Source organism: Macaca nemestrina, chromosome 7 (genome assembly GCF_043159975.1).
Source record: "Macaca nemestrina isolate mMacNem1 chromosome 7, mMacNem.hap1, whole genome shotgun sequence".
Taxonomy (NCBI): domain Eukaryota; kingdom Metazoa; phylum Chordata; class Mammalia; order Primates; family Cercopithecidae; genus Macaca; species Macaca nemestrina.
The window spans coordinates 17,092,220-17,119,414 of record NC_092131.1 but is presented as its reverse complement, the minus strand read 5'-3'; the positions used below and the strand labels follow the sequence as shown (position 1 = coordinate 17,119,414).

At 43.1% G+C, this 27,195-nt stretch overlaps 1 protein-coding gene and 1 pseudogene across 7 annotated transcripts in view; one reads left to right on the top strand and one right to left on the bottom strand.

The window, feature by feature from the left end:
* LOC105467558 (tetratricopeptide repeat domain 7B) overlaps positions 1–27,195 on the bottom strand; it is a 273,670-nt gene that overhangs the window by 202,573 nt on the left and 43,902 nt on the right. For all 7 annotated transcript variants that reach the window (XM_024788437.2, XM_024788439.2, XM_011717247.2 and 4 more), the window contains one exon: positions 2,851–2,981. In XM_024788437.2, the coding sequence (XP_024644205.2) occupies positions 2,851–2,981 (131 nt within the window). The remainder of the gene's footprint in view (positions 1–2,850; positions 2,982–27,195) is intronic.
* On the top strand, positions 25,880–26,514 carry LOC105467652 (small ribosomal subunit protein uS13-like; annotated as a pseudogene).

Here is a 27,195-nt window from a genome sequence, read left to right as displayed (position 1 = left end):
AAAGCTTACTTGATCAAATAAAACACACTTATTGACTTTTTTTTTTTTTTTTTTTTTTTTTTTTAGTGCAGTGATTCAATCATAGCTCACTGCAGCCTCAAACTTCTGGGTTCAAGCAATCCTCCCACCTCAGCCTCCCAAGTAGCTGGGACTACAGGCACGTGCCACCATGCCTAGCTAATCTCTTTTCTTTTCTTTCTTTCTTTTATTTTCTTTCTCTCTCTCTCCTTCCCTCCGTTCCTCCCTCCCTCCTTTCTTTCTCTTTCTTTTCTCTGTCTCTCCTTCTCTCCCTCCTTTCTTTCTTTCTCTCTCTTTCTCTCTCTCTTTCTTTTTTTGTAGAGACAAGGTCTCACTATGTTGACCAGGCTGATCTTAAACTTCTGGCCTCAGGTGATCCTCCTCCCTCAGCCTCTGAAAGTGCTGGGATTACAGGCATGAGCCATCACACCCAGCCTTATTGAGCACTTTCTCTAAGTAAGAGTGTGGTGAAATGACATGCTTTTTCTTTGTTTGCAGCTGCCTGGGAAAATGAAGTGAGCCAGCACTAAACTAGGTGTCATGTGAGTTGTGTTCTAAAACTAGTTTTAGGCCTAACTTTCTGTGTGTGCCTGGGCTCTCCCTTTGTAGACCTCAAGTTTCTTCTCAAAATCCACATCCTATGATCACCATTTCCCCAAAATCAAAGAAAAGGATTTCTTTTAAATCCTACAACTATACAAGTCTCCTTCATGGTCCTGCTGAAGAACCCAGCACTGAATGGGGCGTTGTGAGTGAACATAACAGAAGTGTATTCAGATCTACCAATTCCTACATCACTACAGACATATGTAACAGATGAGCCTCCTTTCTCCCAGCCAGGAGAAGACGGCTCCAAAGTGACAGGGCTGGACAACAGTGGAGAGTAAGCAGCAAGATAGGGCCCTAAGTGGCCAGGACTGTGTAGTCAGCGGGAACAGCTCAGTTGGGATAAGCAGACTTCTCCACTGCCAAACATGGGCCATCAAGGAGGCAGACAGTGGAAATAATGGGGGTTTTTTAAGCAGCCTAGATGATCATTCCTTTAAAGCTCATATCATAAATTCTGAATAACAACAACAACAAATTCTCTTCTCATAGCAACCTTCTGATAGAACATAATTTTGGCAAGACAGACATGTATCTTCCTGAATTCCCAGATATCTTAAACCATGGCTTATAATCCATTCTGGTTGAGGCCAGGTCAAATGTTATTCCCATCACTCTTTCCACCTCTCCTGCTGTGATTCTCACTCTCATCTCCCTGCCTCCTAAAAAGGCAATTCTGATGCACATCATATGCACCAACACATGACAACACGATTTATGAAAAATAGTTACTTCCTGTCTGTTCATTTATAAAGTAACAAAAGCTAGGGAGACTCTGGCAGTCTCTCTCTATTCTAATCCTTATAAAAACAAGGAGCCCAGAAAATTGCTGGAAAACAAGACCTCCAATCATTGTCAAAGTCTCACAGGATTTCTAATCACTTCCAACACTCTCGTAGGGTACATCTCTGGGTCTGAAGGGGTCAATAGCAGTGTCCTTGGTGAGAACGCCAGGAAACACTGCCAGCAACAGCAACTGCTAGGAGCTATTGTTATTAATAAAAATAAGTGACATTTACCAAGAATCCAATATGTTCCCGAATCTGGGCTAAGTGCCTTTATTCACAAGACCTTATATAATCCTCAAAAAACTTCATGAAGTAGGAACTATGATTATGTTCTTTTTATGGATGGAAAAACTGAGGCTAAGAGGTGAAGAAACTTAGTAAAGAGCAGAACCCAAAGATGAGAATCTGAAACAGGCATGTTGCCTCCATCACCCTGGCCCCATCCAGCTTCCAGCCTCCAACCTCCTCTGTCTGAGGCTGCGAGCTCAGAGCCCCGAGCTCACTCGTTCTCTGCTCAGAGGCCCTCTTGTCGGCTGCTCTTTTCCATCACCCATACCACAGGTGAAGCGCTGACGGCTGAGAGCAGACCATCCCTGATGGTCTCCAGGGATACTTGACATACTCAGCTCAGTCCACTTTGGTCCACATCCCCAGCAGACCTTAGCCACATCTGTCAAGGTAAAGCCTCCCAAACCCCAGACGAACAGATCTTGGCATAGTTCATACAAGTACAAATGAAGCTCAACCCATTTTATTAGGAAAACAGGGGTGGCTGGCCAGCTTCAGGATGCTGAAGGTATGAACAGATGCACACTGTCATTTCTGCTCAGAGGATGCTAAAATGCTTCGCAAACACTGAACCATTTAGTTTTCTTTCTTTCTCTCTCTCTCTCCCTCCCTCCCTCCTTCCCTCCCTCCTCCCTCCCTCCCTCTCTCTCTCTCTCTCTCTCTCTCTCTCTTCCTTTCTTTTTGTAAGATTGAGTTTAGCTCTTTTGCCCAGGCTAGAGTGAAGTGGTGCAATCTTGGCTCACTGCAACCTCCAACTCCTTGGTTCAAGCAATTCTCCTGCCTCAGCCTCTTAAGTAGCTGAGATTATAGATGCCCGCCACCACACCTAGCTAATTTTTGTATTTTAAGTAGAGACAGGGTTTCACCATGTTGGCCAGGCTGGTCTTGAACTCCTGACCTCAGATGACCCACCCGCCTCAGCCTCCCAAAGTGCTAGGATTACAGGCGTAAGCCACCACGCCGGCCCAACCATCTATTTTTCATAAGGTACAGCAATCACTACCATCCTCTCCTTGGCTTTAAGGAGTACAAGTGAAGCTTTGCACAGAGAGACAGATAAGTTGAAAGCTTCCTAGAGATTAATCACAGCTGTCCCCTATCTGATTTGGGGGAAAAAGTTATCAGGGACAAACACATGGTCCTCACTTACCCTTTCTATCTCTTGGAGGTACAGGAGTGCGATGTCCCCTGCTTTCTCATAACAGGTGATGACATCCTGTTCCCGGTCCACATGGAGATTACTGGTAGAAGAAGAAATAGGCAGCTTCTCCAAACAAAGTCCTTAAAAAAAATCAGACACAAAAACTGAGTGAGTTTTTTTTCATAAGACTTCATTTTTAAATATTGCTCTAGAGGGCCAGAAGATGGTTGTAGAATATCATGTTGTTTGCAAATAGACAGTTTACGTCCTCCTTTTCAATCTGGATGCTTTTTATTTCTATTGATTGCCTTATTGCACTGGCAGGAATCTCCAGTACTATGTTGAATAGAAGTGGCGACAGCAACTGCCAGCCGTGGTGGCGCACACCTGTGATCCCAGCTACTTGGGAGGCTGAGGTGGGAGGATCGCTTGAGCCCAGTAGTTCCAGACTGCAGTGAGCCATGACCACACCACTGTACTCCAGCCTGGGCAACAGATGGAGACCCTGTCTTTCATTAAAAAAAAGAAGAAGAAGAAAGAAAAAGTGGTGAGAATAAATATCCCTATCTTATTCCTGATCTTAGGGGGAAAACATTCAGTCAGAAAGCATTAAGTTTGAGATTATAAGTTTGTCTTAGACACCCTTTACCAGGTTGAGGAAGGTGCCTTCTACACCAATTTTGCTGAGAGTTTCTATCAAGAATCAATGTTGGATTTGCTCAAATCCTTTCTCCATGTTCATTGAGATAATCATATAGCTTTTTCACTTTTAGTTTTTAAAGGTGGTAAGTTACATTGACTGATCATCGAATGTTAAACCAACCTTCCTTTCGCAGCGAAAACACCGCTTGGCCAGATGAATTATCCCTTTTTATATTTTTGTATTTGATTTGTTAAAATTTGCCTTCAGTTTTTTTTTTTTTTTTGGAGATGTAGTCTCACTCTGTCACCCAGGCTGGAGTGCAGCGGCGCAACCTCAGCTCACTGCAACCTCCACCTCCTGAGTTCAAGCGATTCTCCTGTCTCAGCCTCCCAAGTAGCTGGGACTACGGGTGCATTCCACTATGCCTGGCTAATTTTTTTTTTTTTTTTTAATTTTTAGTAGAGATGGGGTTTCACCATGTTGGCCAGTCTGGTGTCGAACTCCTGACCTCAGGTGATCTGCCCGATTCAGCCTCCCAAAGTGCTGGGATTACAGGTGTGAGCTACCGTGCCTGGCCTCAAATTTTGTCATTTATGTTTCTGAGGACTATTTGCCTAAAGTTTCCTTGAAATGCCTCCGTACCTGGTTTTGATATCAGGTAAATACTAACCTCACAAAATGACTTGAGAAATATTCCCTCTCCTTTGATTTTCTGAGAGTGTTTGTGTAGAATTGATATTATTTTGTATTTAAATATTTGATAGAATTCACCAGTAAAGCCATCTGGACCTGGAGTTTTCTTTATGGGCAGCTTTTCAATTACAAATTCTATTTCTTTGATATAGGGTCATTCAGATTATCTCTTTCTTCTTGAGTGAGCTTTAGTAGTTTATATCTTCCAAATAGTTTGTCCATTTCTTTTGAGTTGTCAAATTTATTGGTAGAGAGCTGTCCATAATATTCCATAATCCTTTAGTACCTGTAGAATCTCTAGTAGATGGCACCTCCCTCATTCCTGATATTGGCAATTTCTATCTTTTCTTCCTAATATCAGAGGTTTGCCAATTTTACTGAAATTCTCAGTAAAGATTTCTTGATTTCATTGACTTTGGTTTCATTGATTTTTCTCTATCCTTCTGTTTTCGATTTCATTTATTTCCACTCTGATCTTTATTATGTCCTTTCTCCTGAATACATGGGGCTTTATTTGCACTTCCTATTCTAGTTTCTTGAGGTGGAAATTATTAATTTTGGACCTTTTTTCTTTCCTAATATAGGTATCTAGCGTCCGCAATTTCTCTGTAAGGACTGCTTTAGCAGCATCCTACAAATTTTGATATTCAGTTCACAATATTTTCTAATTTAACTTTTGCTTTCTTCTTTAGAAGTGTGTTATTTAGTTTCCAAATATTTGGGAGTTTTCCAAGATCTTTCTTTTACTGATTTCCAAGTTAATTCCATCATGATCTGTGCAGTAAAGGGCTGACTTAGAGCTTTGGGATGTTTAAACCCTGTACATTCCAAAGGGAGGACTGGCCCTTACCAGTTCCTGGGAGAAAAACTCTGAGCCCTCGGAGTATCCTACCTGACAAGTGTCTTTGTTTATTTGGGGCCTTAAGCCATACCAGATAGTTTATGCTAACAATATCATTTAAGGCAGAGGACTACGGCCATGCTGTATCAGTCTGATCTCTGGAGGGGCTGGAGACCGACTAAGGTCAGTAACATGGGTGCTCCATGCCTATATGACTGACCCCTAATAAAATCCCTGGGCACCAAGGCAGCTCAGGTGATCTTCCTTGACTGGCAATATTTCAAAAGTGCTGTCACACTTCACTGCAGGGAGAATTAAGCACTGTCCATAGGACTCCACTGGGAAAAGAAAACCGGAAGCTTGAGCCTGGTCTCTCCTGAATTCTGCCCTATGTGCCTTTTTGCTTTTACTGATTTTAATCTGTATCCATTTGCTGTAATAAACTGTAACCATGAGTATAACAGCTTTTCTAAGCTATGAGAGTCTTTCCAATACATCAATGCCTGATGGTAGTCTTGAGGACCTCTGACACAGTCCAGAGAACACACTCGAAGTCTCCTAATTTTGTTAAAACTTGTTTCTGACCCTGCATATGGTCAATCTTGGTAAATGTTACATTTGAAAAGAATGTGACTCTGTTGTTGTTGGGTGGAATGTCATATAAATGTCGATTAGGTCAAGTTGGTATATTGTGTTGTCCCAAGGCATCTATATCCTTACCAATCATCTGTCCACTTGCTTTATCATTTATTGAAACACGGATATTGCAATCCCCAAGCATAACTGTGCATTTGCCTATTTCTCCTTGAAGTTCTATCAGTTTTTGTTTCATGTATTTTAGAGCTCTCTTATTAAGATCATAAACCTTTGGAATTGTTATATTATTTTGATGGACTGACATCTTTGCTCTAAAACCTGCTTTGTCTGATATTAATATAGATACTATAGCCTTCATTTGATTAGTGTTAGCATGGTAAATTTTTTCATCCCTTTACTTTTAATCTATTGTGTCTTGGTATTTAAAGTGTATTTCTTGTAGCCAACAGAGTTGAGTTTTGTTTATTTTCCAATCTGACAATCTCTACCTTTTAAATAGGGTATTTAAATCATTTATATTTAATGTAATTTTTTCAACAGATAGATTTAAATCGACCACTTTGCTATTTGTTTTTCATTTGTCCCATCTTCTATTTTTCCTTTTTCTCCTTTTATCTGTCATCTATTTGAGAATTTTTACATTTTATTTTATTTATTGGCTTTTCACTAAAATTGTTATTTTCTATGTCAGTGATTGCTTCAGGGTTTAATTTGGCATAGTCTACTTTGTTTTGTTTTGTTTGGGATGGAGTTTCAACTCTGTCGCCCAGGCTGGAGTACAGTGGCGCGATCTTGGCTCACTGCAACCTCCACCTCCTGGGTTCAAGCGATTCTCGTGACTCAGCTTCCCAGTAGCTGGGACTACAGGTGCGCAAAATCACACCCAGCTAATGTTTTTTCTTTTTTTAGTAGAGACGGGGTTTTACAATGTTGGCCAGTCTGGTCTCGAACTCCTGACCTCAAGTAATCCACCTGTGTCGGCTTCCCAAAGTGCTGGGATTACAGGCTTGAGCCACCATGCCCAGCCCCTACTTTAAACGATATTATACTACTTCACATATAGTATAAGACCTTTACAATTGCATACTTCCATTTCTCCCCTCCCAGCCTTTATTATCTTATGTACATTTTATTTTTACAGAGGTTAAAAAGCTTACCCTATGTGGTTATTATTTTTGTTTAGTCAATTTATTTAAACATTTAGATCATAAGGAAAAATTCTTGTATATTCACCAAATTATAATTTCCAGCTGTCTTTGTTCTTTTGTGTAAATTCATATTTCTTCCTGGTATTAACATTTCTTGTGGGGTAGTTCTGCTCCCGCTGATTTCTTTCAGCTACTCTCTGCCTTGAAAATGCTTACTTTAGCTCTAATTTTAGAGAGAGATTTCACAGAGTATGGAATTCAGGGTTAAGTTTGCTTTTTTCCCCTCCATTACTCTCAAAGGTGCTGCTCCACTGTATTCTCACTTGCATGGTTTCTGACAATAATTCTGCTATCACCCTTATGCTTGTTCATTTGTATATAATATGTCTTTTTTTCTGGCTGCTTTTAAGATTTTATCTTTATCACTGGTTATGAGCAATTTAGATTATGAAGTGCTTGGGCTTTGTCGAGCTTCCTGGAACTGATAGTTTATAGTTTCCATAAAATTTGAAAAACATCCAGCCATTTTTTTCTTCAAAAATGTTTATGTCACCCTCTTCCTTCCTTACGGGACTTTACATACATATTAGGCCATGTGAAGTTGTCCTACAGATCATTTATGGTGTTTCCACTTAAAAAATAATAATTTTTTTTTTTTTTTTTTTTTGGTGAGATGGAGTTTCACTCTTGTTGCCCAGGCTGGAGTGCAATGGGTTCAAGCGATTCTCCTGCTTCAACCTCCCGAGTAGCTGGGATTACAGGCATGCACCACCACGCCTGGCTAATTTTGTATTTTTAGTAGAGACGGAGTTTCTCCATGTTCGTCAGGCTGGTCTCAAACTCCTGACCTCAGGCAATCCACCTGCCTCAGCCTCCCAAAGTACTGGGATTACGGCATAAGCCACCGTGCCCGGCCAATAATAATAATTTTTCTTTCTTTCATTTTGGATAATTTCTATTGCTATATCTTCAAGTTCACTAATCTTTTCCTTTGTAATGTCTAATCTGCCATTAATCACATCCAGTGTACTTTTCATATCAAACATGTTAGTTTTCATCTCTAGAAATTTGATGTAGGTCTATTTTTATCATCCACATCTCTACTGAACTTTCTGAAATAAGGAATATGGTTCTAATAACTTTCAATGGCCCTCCAGCCTAGGTGCTCAATGTTCATTCTCTTTCCAGTTAGCACCAATGTTGTTTATGCAATTGAAAATAATCAATAAGTAGCCTCTCTCTAGTGTGAACTGTTACAACCTCTTGACATTTTCATTGGAAGAGAATATCAATAAAAGGAACAAATTCACCATTTGCCAGAATAGTTCCAAAGCTACTCAAAAGCAAATCGCAAATTTGGAAGCATTACCTTCCCAAATATGCTTTAAAGAGATAGATTGTTTCATAGTCTGCCTTCTGCTTATATGAAAAGCAAGAATATTGTGCAACTTGACATCAGGGATTTAATATTTAAAAAACTAATTCCCCAGAGTATGTCAAAGGGTCAGGAAAAATTGAGTGTACTTTTAGGCATTTTGTACTGCTTCAGGCTGGACTCTGACCACTAATGCTCATGAAAATGACCAAGGTTCTCAGAGACCTGCCAAGCCCAGTGAATCAAAGAAAGGCCAAATCCAGTTCAACAAAATTTTACTATTATCTATATTTTATTGTGTTCTAAAATACTTGAAAACCAATCATCTAGGGCAGCAATCCACAGTCATGTATGGTCAGTAAGAAGACTCAAACCAGCTACACAACTTAATCCTCCACAGTAAGGAGAAACTAGTGTTTCTTGTGGGGTCATGTTCTAATTAGGCAGGTATGTGGACACCCAAAGTCTGAGCTGGAAAATTGATTCCCAGCAACAAGTCCATTCTTGGGCAGGAGGTCCTTTGAGGTATTAAATTAATTAAGTATTGTTCCTTTCCCTCTCCCAAATGCTATGGCATTTATTCCATGTGCCACTGGACACATCTCAGAGCAATGGCATAGTCTTGATTTATCACAGTGAGTTTGTGCCTACGCAGCTCAGTTCCAGAAAATTTAGTTCTCTGTCAGAAGCTATTTACAGGCCCTCTGGACTGGTCTATAAATTTTCGAGAGTCCAGGATCATATCAACACTGTCTGAGAAGCAGAGTCCTGAGGTCATGGACAAAATTGGTCCCCATTAAAATGTCAGATGATGTACTGTCAATTTGGGAAGCTATCATCAATAATGTTTTTAGTTATTTTCCTTTTTTCTAGAGACATGCATGACAAAAGTAAGTGAAAAGCAGACTTGAAAAATAGTGGTACAACAGCAATGCCTAGTAAACATCTCAATAAGATCTACATTTCCAAAGTGAAAGCTATGTACAAAAAGGGTGGAAATCCAGTGCTTTCTCATCAACCATGACCAGCTCTAAAGCATGAGTGCTAAAAGTGGCTGGCTGAGTTGTGTGATTTAAAGAATAATGAATTGCCACATGACCCAAAATTTATCTCCCTGCCACACAAGAGCGTTTCCATAGATAAACTCACTTCTGAAATGCCCTTTCTAAGAAGAGTAACACATTTTACTTTATTTTTAAGAGATAAGGTTTTACTCTGTCTACCAGGCTGGAGTACAGTGGCATAATCACAGCTCACTGCAGCCTTGAACTCCTGGGCTCAAAGCAATCCTCCTGTCTCAGCCTCCTGAGTAGCTAGGACTACAGGTGTATGCCACCGCACCTTGCTAATTTCTTTTTATTTATTTATCTTTTATTTTTTGTAGAGACAGTGTCTCACTATGTTGTCCAAGCTGGTCTCAAACTCCTGGCCTCAAGAGATCCTCCTGCCTTGGCCTCCCAAAGTGTTGGGATTATAGACATGAGCTACTGGCCCCAGCCTAGGTAACACATTTTAAATAAATTAACGATGATAAAATTATAATTACACTTGCTTTCAAACCCCTTCCATGTGCCTGTTTGGTCCTGCTCAATACGTACTATTCTCCTCTCTATCTTGTGGGAAAAGAATGAGAGTCTCAGAAAAGTTAAGTGACTTGCCCAAGGTCTATGCAGGAGTCAGAAGTGGAAGCCCCTTATAAGGGAGCCCATTAGCTGGGACCAATGCATCCTGCTCTGGGTAATATCCTAGAGGGGCAACAAGAACTTCTGAGTGCACAGGGTGGAGTGTGGAAAGCAAAGGTGTTAGACACAGGCCAGTAGATCAATGGGACATCACACTGGGAGGGGTACTGGGCAGCTAGCTAAGAAGCAGGCTGAGGACCCTCTATACTTTTAAGAGCTCAAACATGCCCAGCCTCTGAACTGTTCTATTTAGGTGTAACTAACAGAATACAGTATAACAAACCAGACTCTCCACTCCTTGCTTCCTTCTACATCAAGATTAAGGGCCTGGTGCAGAGGCTCATGCCTGTAATCTTAACACTTTGGGAGGCCAAGGTGGGAGCACTGCTTGAGCTCAGGAGTTCGAGACCAGCCTGCATAACATATTAAGACCCCATCTCTACAAAAAATTTAATTTAAAAAAAGAAAGATTCAGGCTCAATACCTCTGACAGGGAGCTATTTTCTCTCCCCAGGGCCTTTAGATTCTCTGGAAGTTTGGCTGAGGACGTGGAGAGAGCTACACATCTCATTGCCTGAAAATCCAGTGATTACTGAGGGGTTAGCACCCCAAATTCTTTCATGTCTGTCTAAATTTGAGATCCCTCAGCTAGGAGCCTTATCTGGGTATGTAAGATTTCAGTTTCAATAATAATAAAGGTTGATTTATCAAAGCCCTACTCAGCACCCAGCACTAGGCCTGGGATATGACAGACACTATTTCTAATTCCCACAGCCACCCTGAAAGGAAGGTGTTAACACCACCTTATAGATAAGACTGAATTAAGGGCTCCAAAGCTAGTAAATGATAAAGCCAGGTTCCGACCCCTGGTCTATCTGACTACAAAGTGCTGCTCACAATCTCCTGTCTCACTGAGCTGTTGACAGCAGCCTATTTAGTGTTCAATAACAGCAATGACAATAAAAATGAGTTTCAAATTGAAAAGGCAAGAAATCAAAGTCTAGAACTTTAGGGTACTGATTTTCTTTCCTACCAAAAGCTGTATCACCCTAGGCAATTCCCCGGATCGCTGGGCCTCCTGTTCCTTATCTGTGTCATGAAGGGTTGAACTACAGAGATACTGCCTTGAGCTGCACAACTCTAAGAGACTAACAGCCAAAACAAATATTTTGATTTTTTTGAACTGCATTGAAATGAACAGGAAATTAATTCCTTGTAAAGTTATGTAATGCAAGAAAAGACTATCAAATATAATGACATGAACTATGTACTACAACTCTAGGCACTGCTTCCTCATTTATCTTAACCACCTCTCTGGAAGCCAGGCCTGGGACAGGTACACTCTGATGCTTTGCCATAACATGACCCACAGGGGTGTTTATAACTGAAAGTACCAGAAAGCCTTTATTATAGTAGCAAGTTTCTGATAACCCAGCCCCGTGGTATAGCCTTCAAAGGAGATAAGACAATGTCCAAGGGTCTCAATTTCCAAGGCTGAAAAGAAACTCAGGAAAAGAGATTCAAGAGACACAAAGCAAAGCCTTGGCAAGGGCAGCCCCGATGGCTGGTCTTGTGTTCTTGCCTCTAGAAAGGCTGGGCTCCCACAGGTGTCAGATAGACTTAGCTCAACAGGAGGACAAGGCCCTGTGAAGGGGTGTAGAGGAGAGGAGAAGACACCAATGGAAACCACCAAATGCTGGGGGGAAGCAGAGGGACAGAGACGCTGGCCTGCCCTGTGAGGTCCCTGTCAATCCAGAGCATCTATGATTTTTGGAGGTCTCTTGGCTGGGAGTCACAGTTGGTCCCTTCTGGGTGCTTTCCTGAATTGCTGTTTTCCTGCCAGAGACAGCATATCCTTCTTAGGAGGTGTGCACACAGGTACACACACACACACACCCCCCTCATAAATGAAGAGGAAGCCAGCCTTGGATTAGACATTCCCTTGCGAGAGCAGATGGTCTTTCAATGTCCCTTCCGGCTCCACAATTCTGTGAGCAAATGAGATGCTAGCTCAACCTAAAATGCTCACTAAATGAGAGTTTGCAACTTGAATTTATGCTCTTTCAGTCTCTATTTAGTAACCCTATAATAGTAATAAAGATAACATGTATTGGGTGCTAGTTACGTGCCAGATACTGTTCTCAGAGTCTGCAATAATTCATCTATAAACGCTATGAGGGAACCCTATGTGAGAACCCTACGAGGGCAGATTTACTATCATCTCCACATTGGAGATAAGGAAACTAGGGCTCTAGTCAAGTAGCTCACCCAAGAGTGTACAACTGGTAAGTGGCAGAGCTAGGATTCCAACCCAGACAGCCTAACTCCTGATTCCTTGTTCTCAGCCTCTACCTCCCACTCTTATCTCTTTGATGTATCTGTCTTTATACGTAAAGCAGTACAGTGGAGTGACCATGTGGGATCTGAAGCCAGACTCCTTGCTTTCTAGTCCACAGCTGACTTTACATGCAAAAATGCTACATGCTTAGAACAGTGCCTGGCACATAGCAGACACTCAGAAAATAGGAACTTCTGATTATTATTATTTATTACCTCACTATTAGATTTAGGTAACAGTAGGCTGGAAAGTCTCCAAGTAGAAGAATTTTATTTGTTTATTATACTACTTTTGTATATATTAAATAACAGCTTGATTGAGATATAATTCACACACCATAAAATTCACCCATTAAAAGTGTACACCTCTATGGTTTTAGTATATTCACATAGTCGCCTCTAGCTAATTCCAGAACATTTTCATCACCCCCTGAAAAGCCCCATCTCTATCAGCAGTTCCTCCCTATTCTACCCTTCTCTCAGCCCCTGGGAACTGCTAATCTGCTTTCTGTCTCTATGTATTTGTCGCTTCTGGATGGTTCATGTAAATGGAATCATACAGTATGTGATCTTTTGTATGTGGCTTCTCTGACTTAGCATAATGTTTTCAAGATTCACAGCTATTACAACAAATATCAGAACTTCATTCTTTTTTTTCAACTGAGGTGAAATTCACATAACACAAAATTAATCATTTTAAAATGATTACTTCAGTAGCATTTAGCACATTCACAATATTACACAGCCATGACCTCTATCTAACTCAAAAACTTCATTCCTTTTCATTGCCAAATAATATTCCATTGTATGGATAGACCACTTTTTATTTATTTATCAGTTGATGAACAATTGGGTTGTCTCCACTTGGGGGATGTTTGAAAATGCTGCTGTGAGCATTCAGGTATTGGCTCTTGTGCAGGCACACATTTCCAGTTCTCTTAGATATATACCTAGGGATGGAATTAGACATACACCTAGGCTGGACCACGTGGTAACCTGTCTTGTTATATTATTTTTCATCTTCCTTCTAAAAATCACCTCTGCTATTTAACTGCTGAACTGCTGGGTCAAATATTAAGAATGAAAATGCAGAGCTGGGCACAGTGGCTCATACCTACAAGCCTAGTGCTTTGGGAGGCCAAGGCCGAAGGATTACTTGGGGCCAGGAGTTTGAGACCAGCCTGTGTAACATAGTGAGAACCCCTCTTTAAAAAAAATAATAATTTTTTTTTAAAATTAGCTGTGCGTGGTACTGCACACTTGTAGTCCCAGCTACTCAAGAGGCTGAGAGGGGAGGACCGCTTGAGCCCAGGAGTTCAAGATTACAGTGAGCCATTATCATGCTACTGCACTCCAGCCTGGGCGAAAGAGCAAGACCCTGTCACTTAAAAAAAAAGAAAAAAAAGAAAATGTCTGGGCTTCTGACAGACCTGGATTCAAACCCTTGCTTCTCCATTTACCAGTTGGGTGATTTGCAGCAAGCTACTTAACATCACAGAGCCTCTGTTCCTCATCAAGCAAATGAACAAAACAGCACTTGTTTCAACTGACTATTAGAAGGCTCGGCCCAGTGCCTGGCATACCGTAAATACTCAATAAGTACTCTTATCAATATGATATTCTATGTGAATATACTAAAACCACAGAGGTGTACACTTTTAATGGGTGAATTTTACGGTGTGTGAATAATTTCTCAGTCAAGCTGTTATTTAATATATACATCATATATCATATTGATAATTTATACATGAATAAAGGGACAGCCTTTCCTGGGACAATAATAATCCTCCTCAATTTCTGTTGAGGGGTAGCTGAAAAATGCAGAAAAGCATCAAGAAGACAATCACAACCACTCATATTCCCACTGTTCAAAATCAAACACAGTGCACATTTTGGCACAGACCCACAACCTTACTAACACGTGATGCTTTGTAATTTTGGTCTTGGTTCTAGTTGCCTTCCTAAGAAGAGGGGACTCATCACACCAGTGATGAGTAAGTGTAGCCTCTGGGGTCCCCAACTATAACAAGGAGTGAGAGCAGCCAGTGAACAGGAGTCCTGCGCTTGCTCCATTCCACAAATTCTCGCTAGGCACCAACTGCAGGCAGGATTTTGGGCTAGGGATGGGCTTCACAGAACAGGACTCTGCCCTTAAGAAATTTCTTTGTCCTTGAAATTTCACCTCTAGTGGAAGACAAAGATGTCTTCTTTTCTTTTCTTTCTTTCTTTTTTTTTGAGATGGAGTTTTGGTCTTATCATCCAGGCTGGAGTGCAATGGCACGATCTTGGCTCACTGCAACCTCCACCTCCCGGGTTCAAGCGATTCTCCTGCCTCAGCCTCCCGAGTAACTGGGATTACAGGCGCACGCCACCACACCCAGCTAATTTTTTGTATTTTTAGTAGAAACGGGGTTTCACCATGTTAGCCAGGCTGGTCTCAAACTCCTGACCTCAGGTGATCTGCCCACCTCGGCCTCCCAAAGTGCTGGGATTACAGGCGTGAGCCACCGCGTCTGGCCGAGAAAGATGTTTTCAAAAGTATGTTAAAAATGCAGTGACTGAGACAGACATGGTATCACGGAAGAATTAAGAACAAGCACCTCAGTCGACCGGAACTAAAGCTCCAGCCCTCTGAGCTTCCTCTGGACTCTGAGTCTCTGCTTGCTTCCAAAAAGAGAACCAATGAGGAGCTGACTAACACAAGCAACATTAAATATGAATATGGGTCAGTGGCAATAAAAGGGTTCTTACTCTTCTTACACGGTCTAAATATAAACAGGAAGCTTTGACCAGCAACCTGAGATGAGCGGCCACATGCAATACACCCATCCAGTCGCCCACCATGAGCAGAATCCAGGATGGGAAGAGGCTGAAGAGATCATGGAGTCAGAGACAAACAGCTAGCAGAAGGCCTAACGTGGTGGATCTGCACCAGGTCATGGCCCCACAGCGCCCCCTCACAACCCCTACTTTCACATTTCTAGGTTTTCTACATAGGCAAAAGAAAGCACCCCGGAAAGCTCCCCTGAACCACCCCGTTCCCTCCACTCATGGACTTTTCTATAAAACTACTTTTTTTCACTGCACCCGAAGTGATCTCAAAGTTTCCAAAAATGAAAAGCAATCCTAGCGCAGTGGCTCACACCTGTATTCCCAACACTTTGGGAAGACAAGGTGGGAATATCACTTGAGCCCAGGAGTCTGGGGCTGCAGGGAGCTATGATTGCACTACTGCACTCCAGCCTGGGTGATAGAGCAGGACCCTGTCGAAAGAAAAGAAAAGAAAAGAGAAGGGAAGGGAAGGGGAGGGGAGGGGAGGGGAGGGGAGGGGAGGGAAGGGAAGGGAAGGGAAGGGAAGGGAAGGGAAGGGAGGAAGGGAGGAAGGAAGGAAGGAAGGAAGGAAGGAAGGAAGGAAGGAAGGAAGGAAGGAAGGAAGGAAAAAAGAAAAAAAGAAAGAAAGAAAGAGAAGGAAAGAAAGAAAGGAAGGAGGGAGGGAGGGAGGGGAGGAAAGGAGGGAGGGAGGAAAGGGGGAAGGGAGAAAGAGAGAAAGAGAGAAAGAAAGTGAGAAAGAGAAAGAAAGAAAGAGAGAGAGAGAAAGAAAAGAAAAGAAAGAGAAAAGCAAAGCAAAGCAGATTCTCAAGGAAAAAAGATCGAGCTCTATCTTCTCTCCTGTCCTCTCTTTGCAAATGAGGAGATTCAAGCTCAGAGATGATTTGCCCAAGGTCACATGGGCAAATCCTGATCCAATGAGCTTACTACTACCACAGCAGGTCCACAGCAGTTGCCACACAGCTCTCAATAGACTGGAGACTTTTTCTGCCAGGGAAAAGGCAATGTCAGCGGTCACTTGTCTGTCCTACGGCTCTAGGATGCCACCTAGAAGATCATGGTCATTAGCAAATATCCAATTCATAAAGGCTGGGATTAGATCTCACTTTAAGACATGAATCTATCCAGAAACACTCCAGGAAAATCCTCCTCGGGTTTCCACAGTCCTTATGACCAGCGATTTTCGGTTCATGAAAAATAGTATGTACTTCAATTCCTGCTAAAGCAGGAAACACACCTTTACATCCTTTCTCTTTGTAAATATCCACGCATTGAATGTTTAACGTATTAAATGCTGTCAGCGTCTACAAGAGTCTCTATAGATGTGGTCCCAGAAAACAATAAAGGGGCACATCGGTGAAGGCTCTGCTGCTGCCTGGGAACAGCCAGGGCGTGTGAGTGTGAACGCCTCCCAGAGAGCTCGGCTTGGTGAGTCCCTAAGGAGGCTCACTAATACGAGGTTAATCAAGAGGGTTGGCAAGTTTGCCTTTCTTCTCCATCCCTGAACTCGAGCTGAATCGCAGAATCAGCTCGAGTTCAGGGGCTGCAAATGGTCAGCCGGCCCTGGGGGACCACTGTCCCGGGGGCCGCGGCAGGAACCAGTCCTGCCTTCCTGAGGCTGCACCAGCGCAGGACGCAGGGTACGGGCTCCAGGACCGCCGGGCGGGGCGGGGCGGAGCGGGGTGGGGGGGGGGGGCGGGCGAGCGCGCGAGGAGGGGCGGGGTGAGACGGGGCAAGAGCGCGGGGCGGGGCGAGGGCGGGGAGAGCAGTAGGCGGGGCGGGTCGCGAGCACGAGGTGAGGGGAGGCGGGGCGGGGCGGGGCGGGGCGGGACGCGGGGCGGGGCACGGCCCCAAGGCCGACCCGGCCGAGGACGCCCGGAGCAGTTTTGCGCATGCGCGGCCGTGGCGCTAGGCTCTGCTAGTACGCGGCTCCCGCGACCCCTGGCGGCGGCTGCTGAGGCGCTGCGGGACGACCTTGGGCGGCAGCTGGCAGCGAGTCCTAGTTGATGTGGCCCAGAGTTAAATAGCCTTAAGAGGTCCCAAGACTCGTTCACAGGTGGCTAAACGCAAACTAAGGCACCTCCCAGCACACCAGGATAGACGTGTCCTCCTTCAGTCCGGACTTGGCGGAATGTGTACCTGGGAGCCCCTCCCCAAACGACCTGCCAGCCCCAGTCCAGGAAGCAGGCACCCCTCACTCCACCTCTCCAATGGGAGCACTATCCCTGTCTCTAGCTCTAGGGTTGTTGTGAGGATAAAGGGAGCTAAAGGACAAGTGCTTAGAACAGTGTCTAGAAGGAATGCTGTAATTATTATTAATAATTTATTGTATTTTACAATTCCAGAACCTGGCACACAGTAGGCACTCAACAAACCAGTGGGCCCTGGAGGGCAGCTGCCTGCCTCTGCCTGGTTCAGGGGAGGCCCAGCCAGGCGGGCCCCAGGTTCCTTCCTGCTCTTCTGCCCCACTCCGACCCACTCCGGAGAGCCACGCTCTGAGCCGCACATGACTCTCTCCTCCACAGAACAATCTGTGCTCTGCTCCCGCCCCCGAGAGAGTTCTGAGCTTTCCAAATATGGATGCTTTTTACATTCCCAAAGCATCACGAACATTTGGGAGAAGAAAATGAACACCAGACATGGTTTGGAAACGACGGAAGCCAAGGGATGGGTGATAGTGGAACAAGAACTGTACTTGGAGTTTGAAAATATAAAACACGAGTCTGGACTAGGAGATGTCTTACAACCTCACTAGGTTTGTAGCAGTCTAGGCCCCAAGGAGATCCTAGAAGTAAGCACCCAAACCCTAAGAATAAAAACTACAGCGGCCACCACCACACATTGCAGAGGCGAAAACTGCATTAAGGAGGCCCAGAGAGTCACCTGCTGTCAGAGGAAATGAGCAGTGGGAGGCAGTCCCTTGAGAGCCAAACAGCTTGAAAGTTGACAAATTGAGATGAACCAGCCCGTCGGTGAGTGCAGGCAGAAGAGGCGTTAGACACAAGAGTATTTGGTTTTATTTCAGGCCCAAACCAAAACCTATTTTCACCTGAAATGAAGTGGATCTCAGAATACACTAAGGTTGCCCTTTTGCTTAGGCACCTTGTGTGTTATTCAGCTAGAGTTTATCTTCAATAGTGTGCCCCTGGATGCCAGGGCGAAATGTTAAAGGATGGCCCTGTCACAGGCACCCCTGTGCAGCAGGCACTGTTGTCCCTGGCGCAAATGCAGGGAGATAAAGCAGGCAGCTTAGATATGACACAGCCTCAACACCCAACCCAGAATAAGCACTCACATATTTGCTGATTTAATGAATTAATAAATTACACAGTCTAGTTTGAGAGAGGCAAATGGCAGATGTGAAATAATTAAACAAAATCTGAATGCCAAATTAGATGGTACTAGCTATAAATAGAAGTGAAATCAGAGGATGGAGAGATTGGTGTGGACAAACGGCTGGAGAGGTCTGTACGCAACAACGGGTGTCACCAAGGGCGGACTCAGCACAGGGAAGAGAGGACTCCCAGATGGATGGAGAAGATAAACAGAGGTGGGGGGTTGGCCTGGCAGGGGTGAGAGCAGGTGGGCAAGGAGGCAGGCAGCCTGGAGCAGAGGATGGGTGGGATACAGCAGGACATGCAGCCAGCCTGCCAAGACTAGGACATATCCTCCACAGTCTGGAGAGGTGCACACCATACCTAGACCTGCCAGGGTTAGCAGGAGGACTTGAACTCGAGCTTCAAGCAATAAGGGAGAGAATAACTCTTTTTTTGAGATAACTAGCTCCTGAATATCAATATGAGTTTGTCCATGGTACATTTAAACCTCACATGGGCTTGTCCTGACACTCAGGCCACTATTTACACTCTTCACTACATTTTAACGTCACTTTAACTGAGAATGTAAATCCAGCACAAATGTCCAAATGCTCATGTATTTCAGGCACTGTAAACCCCAGGCTAAAGCTCTGTGTCATCGGCATCCCTCCACCCCTTCACTAGCCCAGAGCCCTGGGAGGCAAGCTGTCATGTTACTTGCTGGGGCCTTGCAGGGCCCAGCCTCTAGCCATGCCCTCCAAATGAGCTTCAGCCACTCCTGGGTTTTAACCAAGTCCTGCCCCTATACACAGACCTATTCCTGAATCCTGACCAACAAACCAATAGCCTGGAAACCTTCATGCTGACCACTAGCCAAGAATTCCAATGTTTCCCCCTGGATAGCACCCTCTTGTGGACAAAGATATTTCACCATGTTCAGCCAACCCAGTATCTTCCCTCTACCCTCCAAGGAAAATGGGCTCCATTTCCTGAAATTGCCTTTGCAAAAATTGTAACAGTGAGAAAATTATGACAGTGAAAGAGATCTAAGTTATGACAGTGAAAGGGATCTGATCTAACCAACCCCTATCTTGCCATTAGCCCCCAAACTATGGTATTCCTGGGCTTAGGTTAAGCTAACTTTGGGAGATATTTAGTTTATAGTTTAAAAGATAATAGCACTTCCCCAAAACTCAACTGCCTCTGTCAAGCTAGTGAAAGACCACCAGGTTAGGAGGATGAGAGGAGCCTGAATTCTGCTAAGGCATAAGTGATTACCAGCCATTGTTCCAGAGATCACAAGATTTGCAACTTCCCCAGTTACTCCTGCAGATAACATCACTACTGTAGAATCTAAGATTGGCCTTTTGAGGTATCTCTTCAGGTTTTGGCATTTCTGACAACTAACAGCCCCACCAGATCCACCACAGGTCATGCTTTGTGGCCCCACCCAGAAGCGGGCTCAGCACATGAAGACCATTTTTCACACCCCTATGATTGTATCCCCAACCAATCAGCAGCACCCATTCCCGTGCCTGCCAAACTATCCTTGAAAAACTCTAGCCCCGAATTTTCAGAGATTGATTTGATTCATAACTCCATCACCCGTGTGGCACAGCCAGCCTCATGTCAATTAAACTCTTTATTGCAATGCTGTGGCCTTAGTGAGTTGGTTTTGTCTGTGCAGTGGGCAGGAAGAATGCAATGGGCAATTACACTCCTGCAGTTTTCACTTGGTTTAACAACATCATTACCTGCCCAGTGAGCTAAACTAAAAATTTCACTGTCATGTGGATTCCTCCCTCAACCACCTTCCCATACAACTCCCAACACACACAGCCTATCTCTCTGGCCTACTGCTTCTCTTTCAAATGACTCTGGATTCTGACTTGCCTGCCCCTGCCATGGCTCAGCACTTTGTACTTGGAATCTAGGCTTTTGCAATACCTCTGATACCTGTCAGAATCCAGTTAGGATAATGAAAACACTCTAGTTCTTTCAAACAAAGGGAATTGAATGTATGGAATTGTCTGCATAGGAGATGAAAGAGATAAGAGGCCAAACAGGATGGTTTTGTACCCCAGAATTCTGAAATAGCAGGAAGCACTAACATCCCTAGGACTGGAAAGAACATGGGGAGGAGGTAGAGTCTTAAGAGCTCAGAAGCTAGGGCCATAGAGAGCCAAAACCCAGAGGAAGCTCCCTAATGGGCACTAAAACTACAGAGAAAGGTTTCATCTGACAGGAGCTAGGACAACTGAAGAGACACCATTGCTGGCAAAGGTGCTGCCTGAGGCAGACAGAAATACCCTGGCTTATCTCTCTCTTCCAGTTTCCTACCAGTGCCTCTTCTTGACCAAACCCAGGCAGAAACCACTGACTTGGGCACCTGGGAAACAGCCTGCCAAATTCAGCCCACTGAAATGCAGAACAGAGAAAGGGCCCAAAGCCAACTAACCCCCTTAACCAGTCTCCTTTGCTAGAATCTTTCATTCCTTCTAATCTATTCTCCACTCTGTGCCAGAAAGATCTTTCTTGCTTAAAAACTTAATTAAGTCATTCCTCCTGCTTAAAACTTGGCAGGGTCTGGCAGTTTCCTGGCAGAAAAAATAGGACTTATCCACCAGGCTGATTTTGTCAATCAATTGCAAATATAGGAAGTGTTGCTTCCCTTGACTATGACTCTATAACATGACATGGGCTCCTATTCGAAGTATTGCTATAGAACAGAATAGAGACTACTCCTCAAAGCCATCACCCCTGAAACTGGGAAATGACTAAAGATAACTACTTTTGAATCAGGGTTGTTTGCCATGATCAAGAGGCTAAGGGCTCCAGTGAAAACATACCATACAAAAGAACAGAGAGAGCAAGTAAAGTCTATTAAAATCAATTAAAACAACAGGGTAACTAGAGATTGAATTAGCAATCAAACAACTTCTACAAAGCAAAGCCCAGGCTCAGATGGCTTCCTTGGTGAACTGTACCAAATACTTGAAGAACTACCAACAATTCTTCAGGAACTCCTCCAAAAAGCAGAAAAGGAGGGAACACTTCACAACTCATTCTATGACACCAGTGTAACATTGACACCAAAACCAAAGGCATCACAAGAATACCACCAATATCTATTATGAATACAGATATTAAAACCCCCTATAAAATATTAGGACATGGAACCTAGCAACGTATTAAAAAATCATATACCATGACCAAATGGGATTTAATTCAGAAATGCAAGATTGGTTTAATATATGAAAATCATTCAATGTAAAACACCATATTTAAAAAATAAAGCACAAAAATTACATGAACAATACAATAAAAAAATTAGACAGTGTCTAACACCCTATAATGATAAAAACACTCAACAAACTAAAAATAGAAAAGAGCTTCTTCAAGTTGATAAAGGCTATCTATGAAAATGCCACTGCTAACATCTTTTTTTTTTTTTTTTTTTTTTGGAGGCGGAGTCTCGCTCTGTCGCCCAGGCTGGAGTGCAGTGGCGTGATCTCGGCTCACTACAAGCTCCGCCTCCCAGGTTCACGCCATTCTCCTGCCTCACCCCCGCGAGTAGCCGGGACTACAGATGCCTGCCACCACGCCCGGCTAATTTTTTTGTATTTTTTTTAGTAGAGACGGGGTTTCCCCATGTTAGTCAGGCTGGTCTCGATCTCCTGACCTTGTGATCCGCTTGCCTTGGCCTCCCAAAGTGCTGGGATTACAGGCGTGAGCCACCGCGCCCGGCCCACTGCTAACATCTTAATGGTGAAAAACTGAATGCTTTCCCCCTAAAATAAGGATGTCCACTCTGGTCATTTCTAATCAACATTGTACTGGAGATACTAGTCAGCACAATTAGGCAATATAAAGCAACAAAGTCATCCAGATTGGAAAGGAAAATGTAAAATTATCTGTGTTTGCAAATGCCATGATCTTATATATTTTAAGAACCCTAAAGAATCCACAAAAACAATGAGTTCAGCAGGGTTAAAGGATACAAGATTAATAAACAAAAATGAGCTGTATTTCTATACCTTAGTAATGAGCAATCTGAAAGTGAAATTTAAAAAATAGTTTCACTTATAATAACATAAAAAAGAACACTGAGAATAAATTTAACAAAAGGAATGTAAGACTTGAATGCCAAAAAATCTACAAAACATTTTTGTTTTGTTTTTTGAGACGGAGTCTCACTCTGTTGCTCGGGCTGGAGTGCAGTGGCTGGATCTCAGCTCACTGCAAGCTCCGCCTCCCGGGTTTACACCATTCTCCTGCCTCAGCTTCCCGAGTAGCTGGGACTACAGGCGCCCGCCGCCTCGCCCAGCTAGTTTTTTGTATTTTCTTTTAGTAGAGATGGGGTTTCACCGTGTTAGCCAGGATGGTCTCGATCTCCTGACCTCGTGATCCGCCCGTCTCGGCCTCCCAAAGTGCTGGGATTACAGGCTTGAGTCACCGTACCCGGCCTACAAAACATTTTTGAAAGAAATTAAAGAAGACATCCCATGTTCATGGATTGGAAGACCTGATATTGTTAAGATAGCAATACTTCCCAAATCAATCTACAGATTCAACACAATCCCTATCAAGTATTATTTCTTACACTAATTTACAACCTGACCCTAAAATTTATATGGAAATGTAAGCCAAAACAATCTTGAAAAAGAAGAACAAAGTTACAAAACTCATACTCCCCAAACTCAAAATGTACTACAAAGCTACAGTAATAAAGACAGTGTGGTATTGGCATAAGGACAGACATACAGACCAGTGGAATAGAACAGAGAGTTAGAAATAAACACTTACATATATGCTCAACTAATTTTCAACAAGCATGCCAAGACAATTCAATGGAGAAAGAACAGTATTTTCAACAAATGGTGCTGAAACAACTTTCCACATACAAAAAGAATGAAGGTGGATGCTGACCTCACAAAAATATACAAAAATTAACTCAAAATGGATCAGACACCTAAATTTAAGAGTAAAAACTATAAAACACATAGAAGAAACCACAAGAGTAAATCTTCATAAACTTGATTAGGCAGTGGTTTCTTAGATACAAAACCAAAAGGACAAAAATAATAAAAGAAAAAGTGAACTGGACTTAATCAAAATGAAAAATGTTTGCATTTCAAAGGACATCAGAGTGAAAGACAACCCACAAAATTGGAGAAAATATTTACAAACCATATATCTGTAAAAGAAATTGTATTTAGGATATATAAAGAACTACTAGGCTGGGCGCGGTGGCTCAAACCTGTAATCCCAGCACTTTGGGAGGCCGAGACGGGTGGATCACGAGGTCAGGAGATCGAGACCATCCTGGCTAACCCAGTGAAACCCCGTCTCTACTAAAAAATACAAAAAGCTAGCCAGGCAAGGTGGCGGGCGCCTGTAGTCCCAGCTACTCGGGATGCTGAGGCAGGAGAATGGCGCGAACCCAGGAGGCGGAGCTTGCAGTGAGCTGAGATCGCGCCACTGCACTCCAGCCTGGGCGACAGAGCGAGACTCTGTCTCAAAAAAAAAAAAAAAAAGAACTACTACAACTCGATAATAGAAAAACAAATAACCCAATTAAAAATGGGCAAAGAATCTGAATAGATATTTCTCCAAAGAAGATGCACAAATGGCCAATAAGCACATGAAAAATTGCTTAATACCACTTATCATTAGGGAAATGCAAATAAAAACCACAATGAGATACCATTTCATACACTCTAGGATGGCTATAATCAAAAAGACAGATAACAACAAGTGTTGATGAGGATGTGAAGAAATTAGAATCTTCATGCAGGTGGAGCTGCTCTGGCAAAGAGCTTGCAGTTCCTCAAAAACTTACACTCAGAGTTACCACGTAATCCAATAATCCCACCCCTAAGTATATATCCAAGATAAATGAACACCCAAAATGTTTTGGATGGGATTATGCTCACCAAAAAACTTGTACATAAATGTTCATAGCAGCATTATTAATAATAGTCAAATAATAGAAACAACCTGCTGTCTACCAACTGATGAATGAACAAAATATGCAAAATGGTATATCCATACAATGTAATATTCAGCCACAAAAAGGAATGACACATGCAGCAACATATAAGAACCTTTAAAACATTATGCTAAATGAAAGAAGCCAGATACAAAAAGTAAAATGATTTCATTTATAAAAAATGTCTAGACCAGGCAAATCTATAGAGACAGGGTACAGATTAGTAGCTGACTAGGGCTATAGAGTTGGGGTGGGATTCAGGAAATGGGAAGTAACTGTTAATGGGTAAAGGTTTCTTTTTTGGAGTAATAAAAATTGTCTGAAATTGATTGCGGTGATGGTTGCACAACTCTGAATATACTAAAAACCACTGAATTGTATACTTTAAAGGGTTGAATTGTATGGTATATAAATTATATATCAATAAGTCTGTTATTTAAAAAGCTATAAACAGAATTCCGGGAAGATGGTGGACTATGAAGCACCAGGAATCTATCTTCCCCCATAGACAACTATTGTACTGGCACAATCTGTTCAATATAACTATTTTGGAACTCTGGGGTCTCTTGAAGGCTTGCAATTTCCAGGGGGAAATCTTGATGGTAAATTGCAGTTAATTTCAGCTCTTAGCATAGTAGAATCTGTGAACACATTCCTAGAGAAGCAAATATGAAGCTTGCAGGAGCTAGGGTGGGCAAAGAGCACCCTCTCCTCCAAATATTGGGTATCTGTGTTCTGATCACTGACTGTTGCTTCTGATCACAGGGGTGCAGACAAGAGGCAGCAGCCATTGTTGCTGCACCTCCCTTCATTATTGCAAGCCACCCCACATACATCAACAGAAGTGACATCCAGAGGATTTAAAGGGCCAGTGCCCTTCCCCCCAGCCTCATTTTTCTCTTTTTCCTTTTTGAGAGCCAGACATTTGAGACTAGAGCATTTAAAGGCAACTACATACATGGGGAAAATTAGATGGTTGACCATGCATGCCCATGGAAAGGCACAGACTCAGAGAAGACCTAAGAAGACCTCAAATATATGCCCCAGGCTGATCCTTGGCACAAAGACAGCCTACAACACTTTTAAAATAAACAAAAGCAGCAAACCCTGAGGAACAGGGAGAATCCAATTTCCAGAGTTACCACATTATTAGATTCAAATGCCTAGTTTTCAATAACAACAAAAAAATCACAAGGCACACACACAAAAATGGAAAGAGCAGCCCATTCAGAGGAAAAGTATAGATCAACTGAAACTGTCCTTGGAAAAAGACCTGGGCCGGGCGCGGTGGCTCAAGCCTGTAATCCCAGCACTTTGGGAGGCCGAGACGGGCGGATCACGAGGTCAGGAGATCGAGACCATCCTGGCTAACATGGTGAAACCCCATCTCTACTAAAAAATACAAAAAGCTAGCCGGGCGAGGTGGCGGGCGCCTGTAGTCCCAGCTACTCGGGAGGCTGAGGCAGGAGAATGGCGTAAACCCGGGAGGCAGAGCTTGCAGTGAGCTGAGATCTGGCCACTGCACTCCAGCCCGGGTGACAGAGTGAGACTCCGTCTCAAAAAAAAAAAAAAGAAAAAGACCTGATGGCAGATCTACCAGACAAAGAAACAACCATTTTAAAGATGCTCAAGGGACTGAAGGAAGATGTTGTGAGAGTCAAGAAAATGATGTATGAACAAAATTGAAATGTCAAAAAGGAGACAGAAAACCTAAAAAAAAAAACCAATAAGAAATTCTGGACAGGAGGCCTGCGTGCCACCGCTTGTGCTGTCGCCATGTCTCTAGAGATCCTGAAAAGTTCCAGCATATTTTGCAAGTACTGAACACCAACATCAATGGGCGGTGGAAAACAGGCTTTGCCATCATTGCCATTAAGGGTGTGGGCCGAAGATATGCTCATGTGGTGTTGAGGAAAGCAGACACTTGACCACACCAAGAGGGCGGGAGAACTCACTGAGGATGAGATGGAATGCAGAATCCACGCCAGTACAAGATCCCAGACTGGTTCTTGAACAGACAGAAGGGTGTAAAGGATGGAAAATATAGCCAGGTCCTAGCCAATGGTCTGGACAACAAGCTTCATGAAGACCTGGAGCGACTGAAGAAAATTTGAGCCCACAGAGGGCTGCGCCACTTCTGGGGCCTTCGTGTCCAAAGTCAGCACACCAAGACCACTGGCCACCGTAGCCACACTGTGGGTGACTCCAAGAAGAAATAAGTCTGTAGGTCTTGTCTGTTAATAAATAGTTTATATACCAAAAAAAAAAAAAAGAAAAAGAAATTCTGGACTAGGTGCAGTAGCTCACACCTGTAACTGCAGCACTTTGGGAGGCCAAGGCAGGAGCACCGCTTGAGCCCAGGAGCTCAAGCTTACACTGAGCTGTGATCGTGCCACAGCATTCAGGCCTGGGTGACAGAGCAAGACCGTGTCTCAATAAAAAACAGAAGTGAAATTCTAGAGCTGAAAAAGTACAATAAGTGAGATGAAAAATTCACTAGAGGGCTTCAAGGGCAAACTTGAGCAGGCAGTAAACTTGAAGACAGGACAATAGAAATTATCAAGAATAAGTGCTACGGTTTGAATGTGTCCCATAAAAAGGATGTATTGAAGACTTAATCCCCATTGCAACAGTGTTGGGAGGTAGGGCCTGATGAGTGGTGACCATACCATGAAGACAGAGTGAGTGATTAATGCCATTATCTTGGGAGTGGATTCATTATAAAAGAGGAAGTCCAGCCCCCTTTTCCTTCTTTCTCTCACCCTCTCACCTTCCACCATGGGATGATAAGGCAAGAAGACCCTTGCCAGATGCTAGAACCTTCATATTGGACTTCCTAGCCTCCAGGAATGTGAGAAATAAATTCGTTTCTTTATAAGCTACCCAGTTTCTAGTGTTAC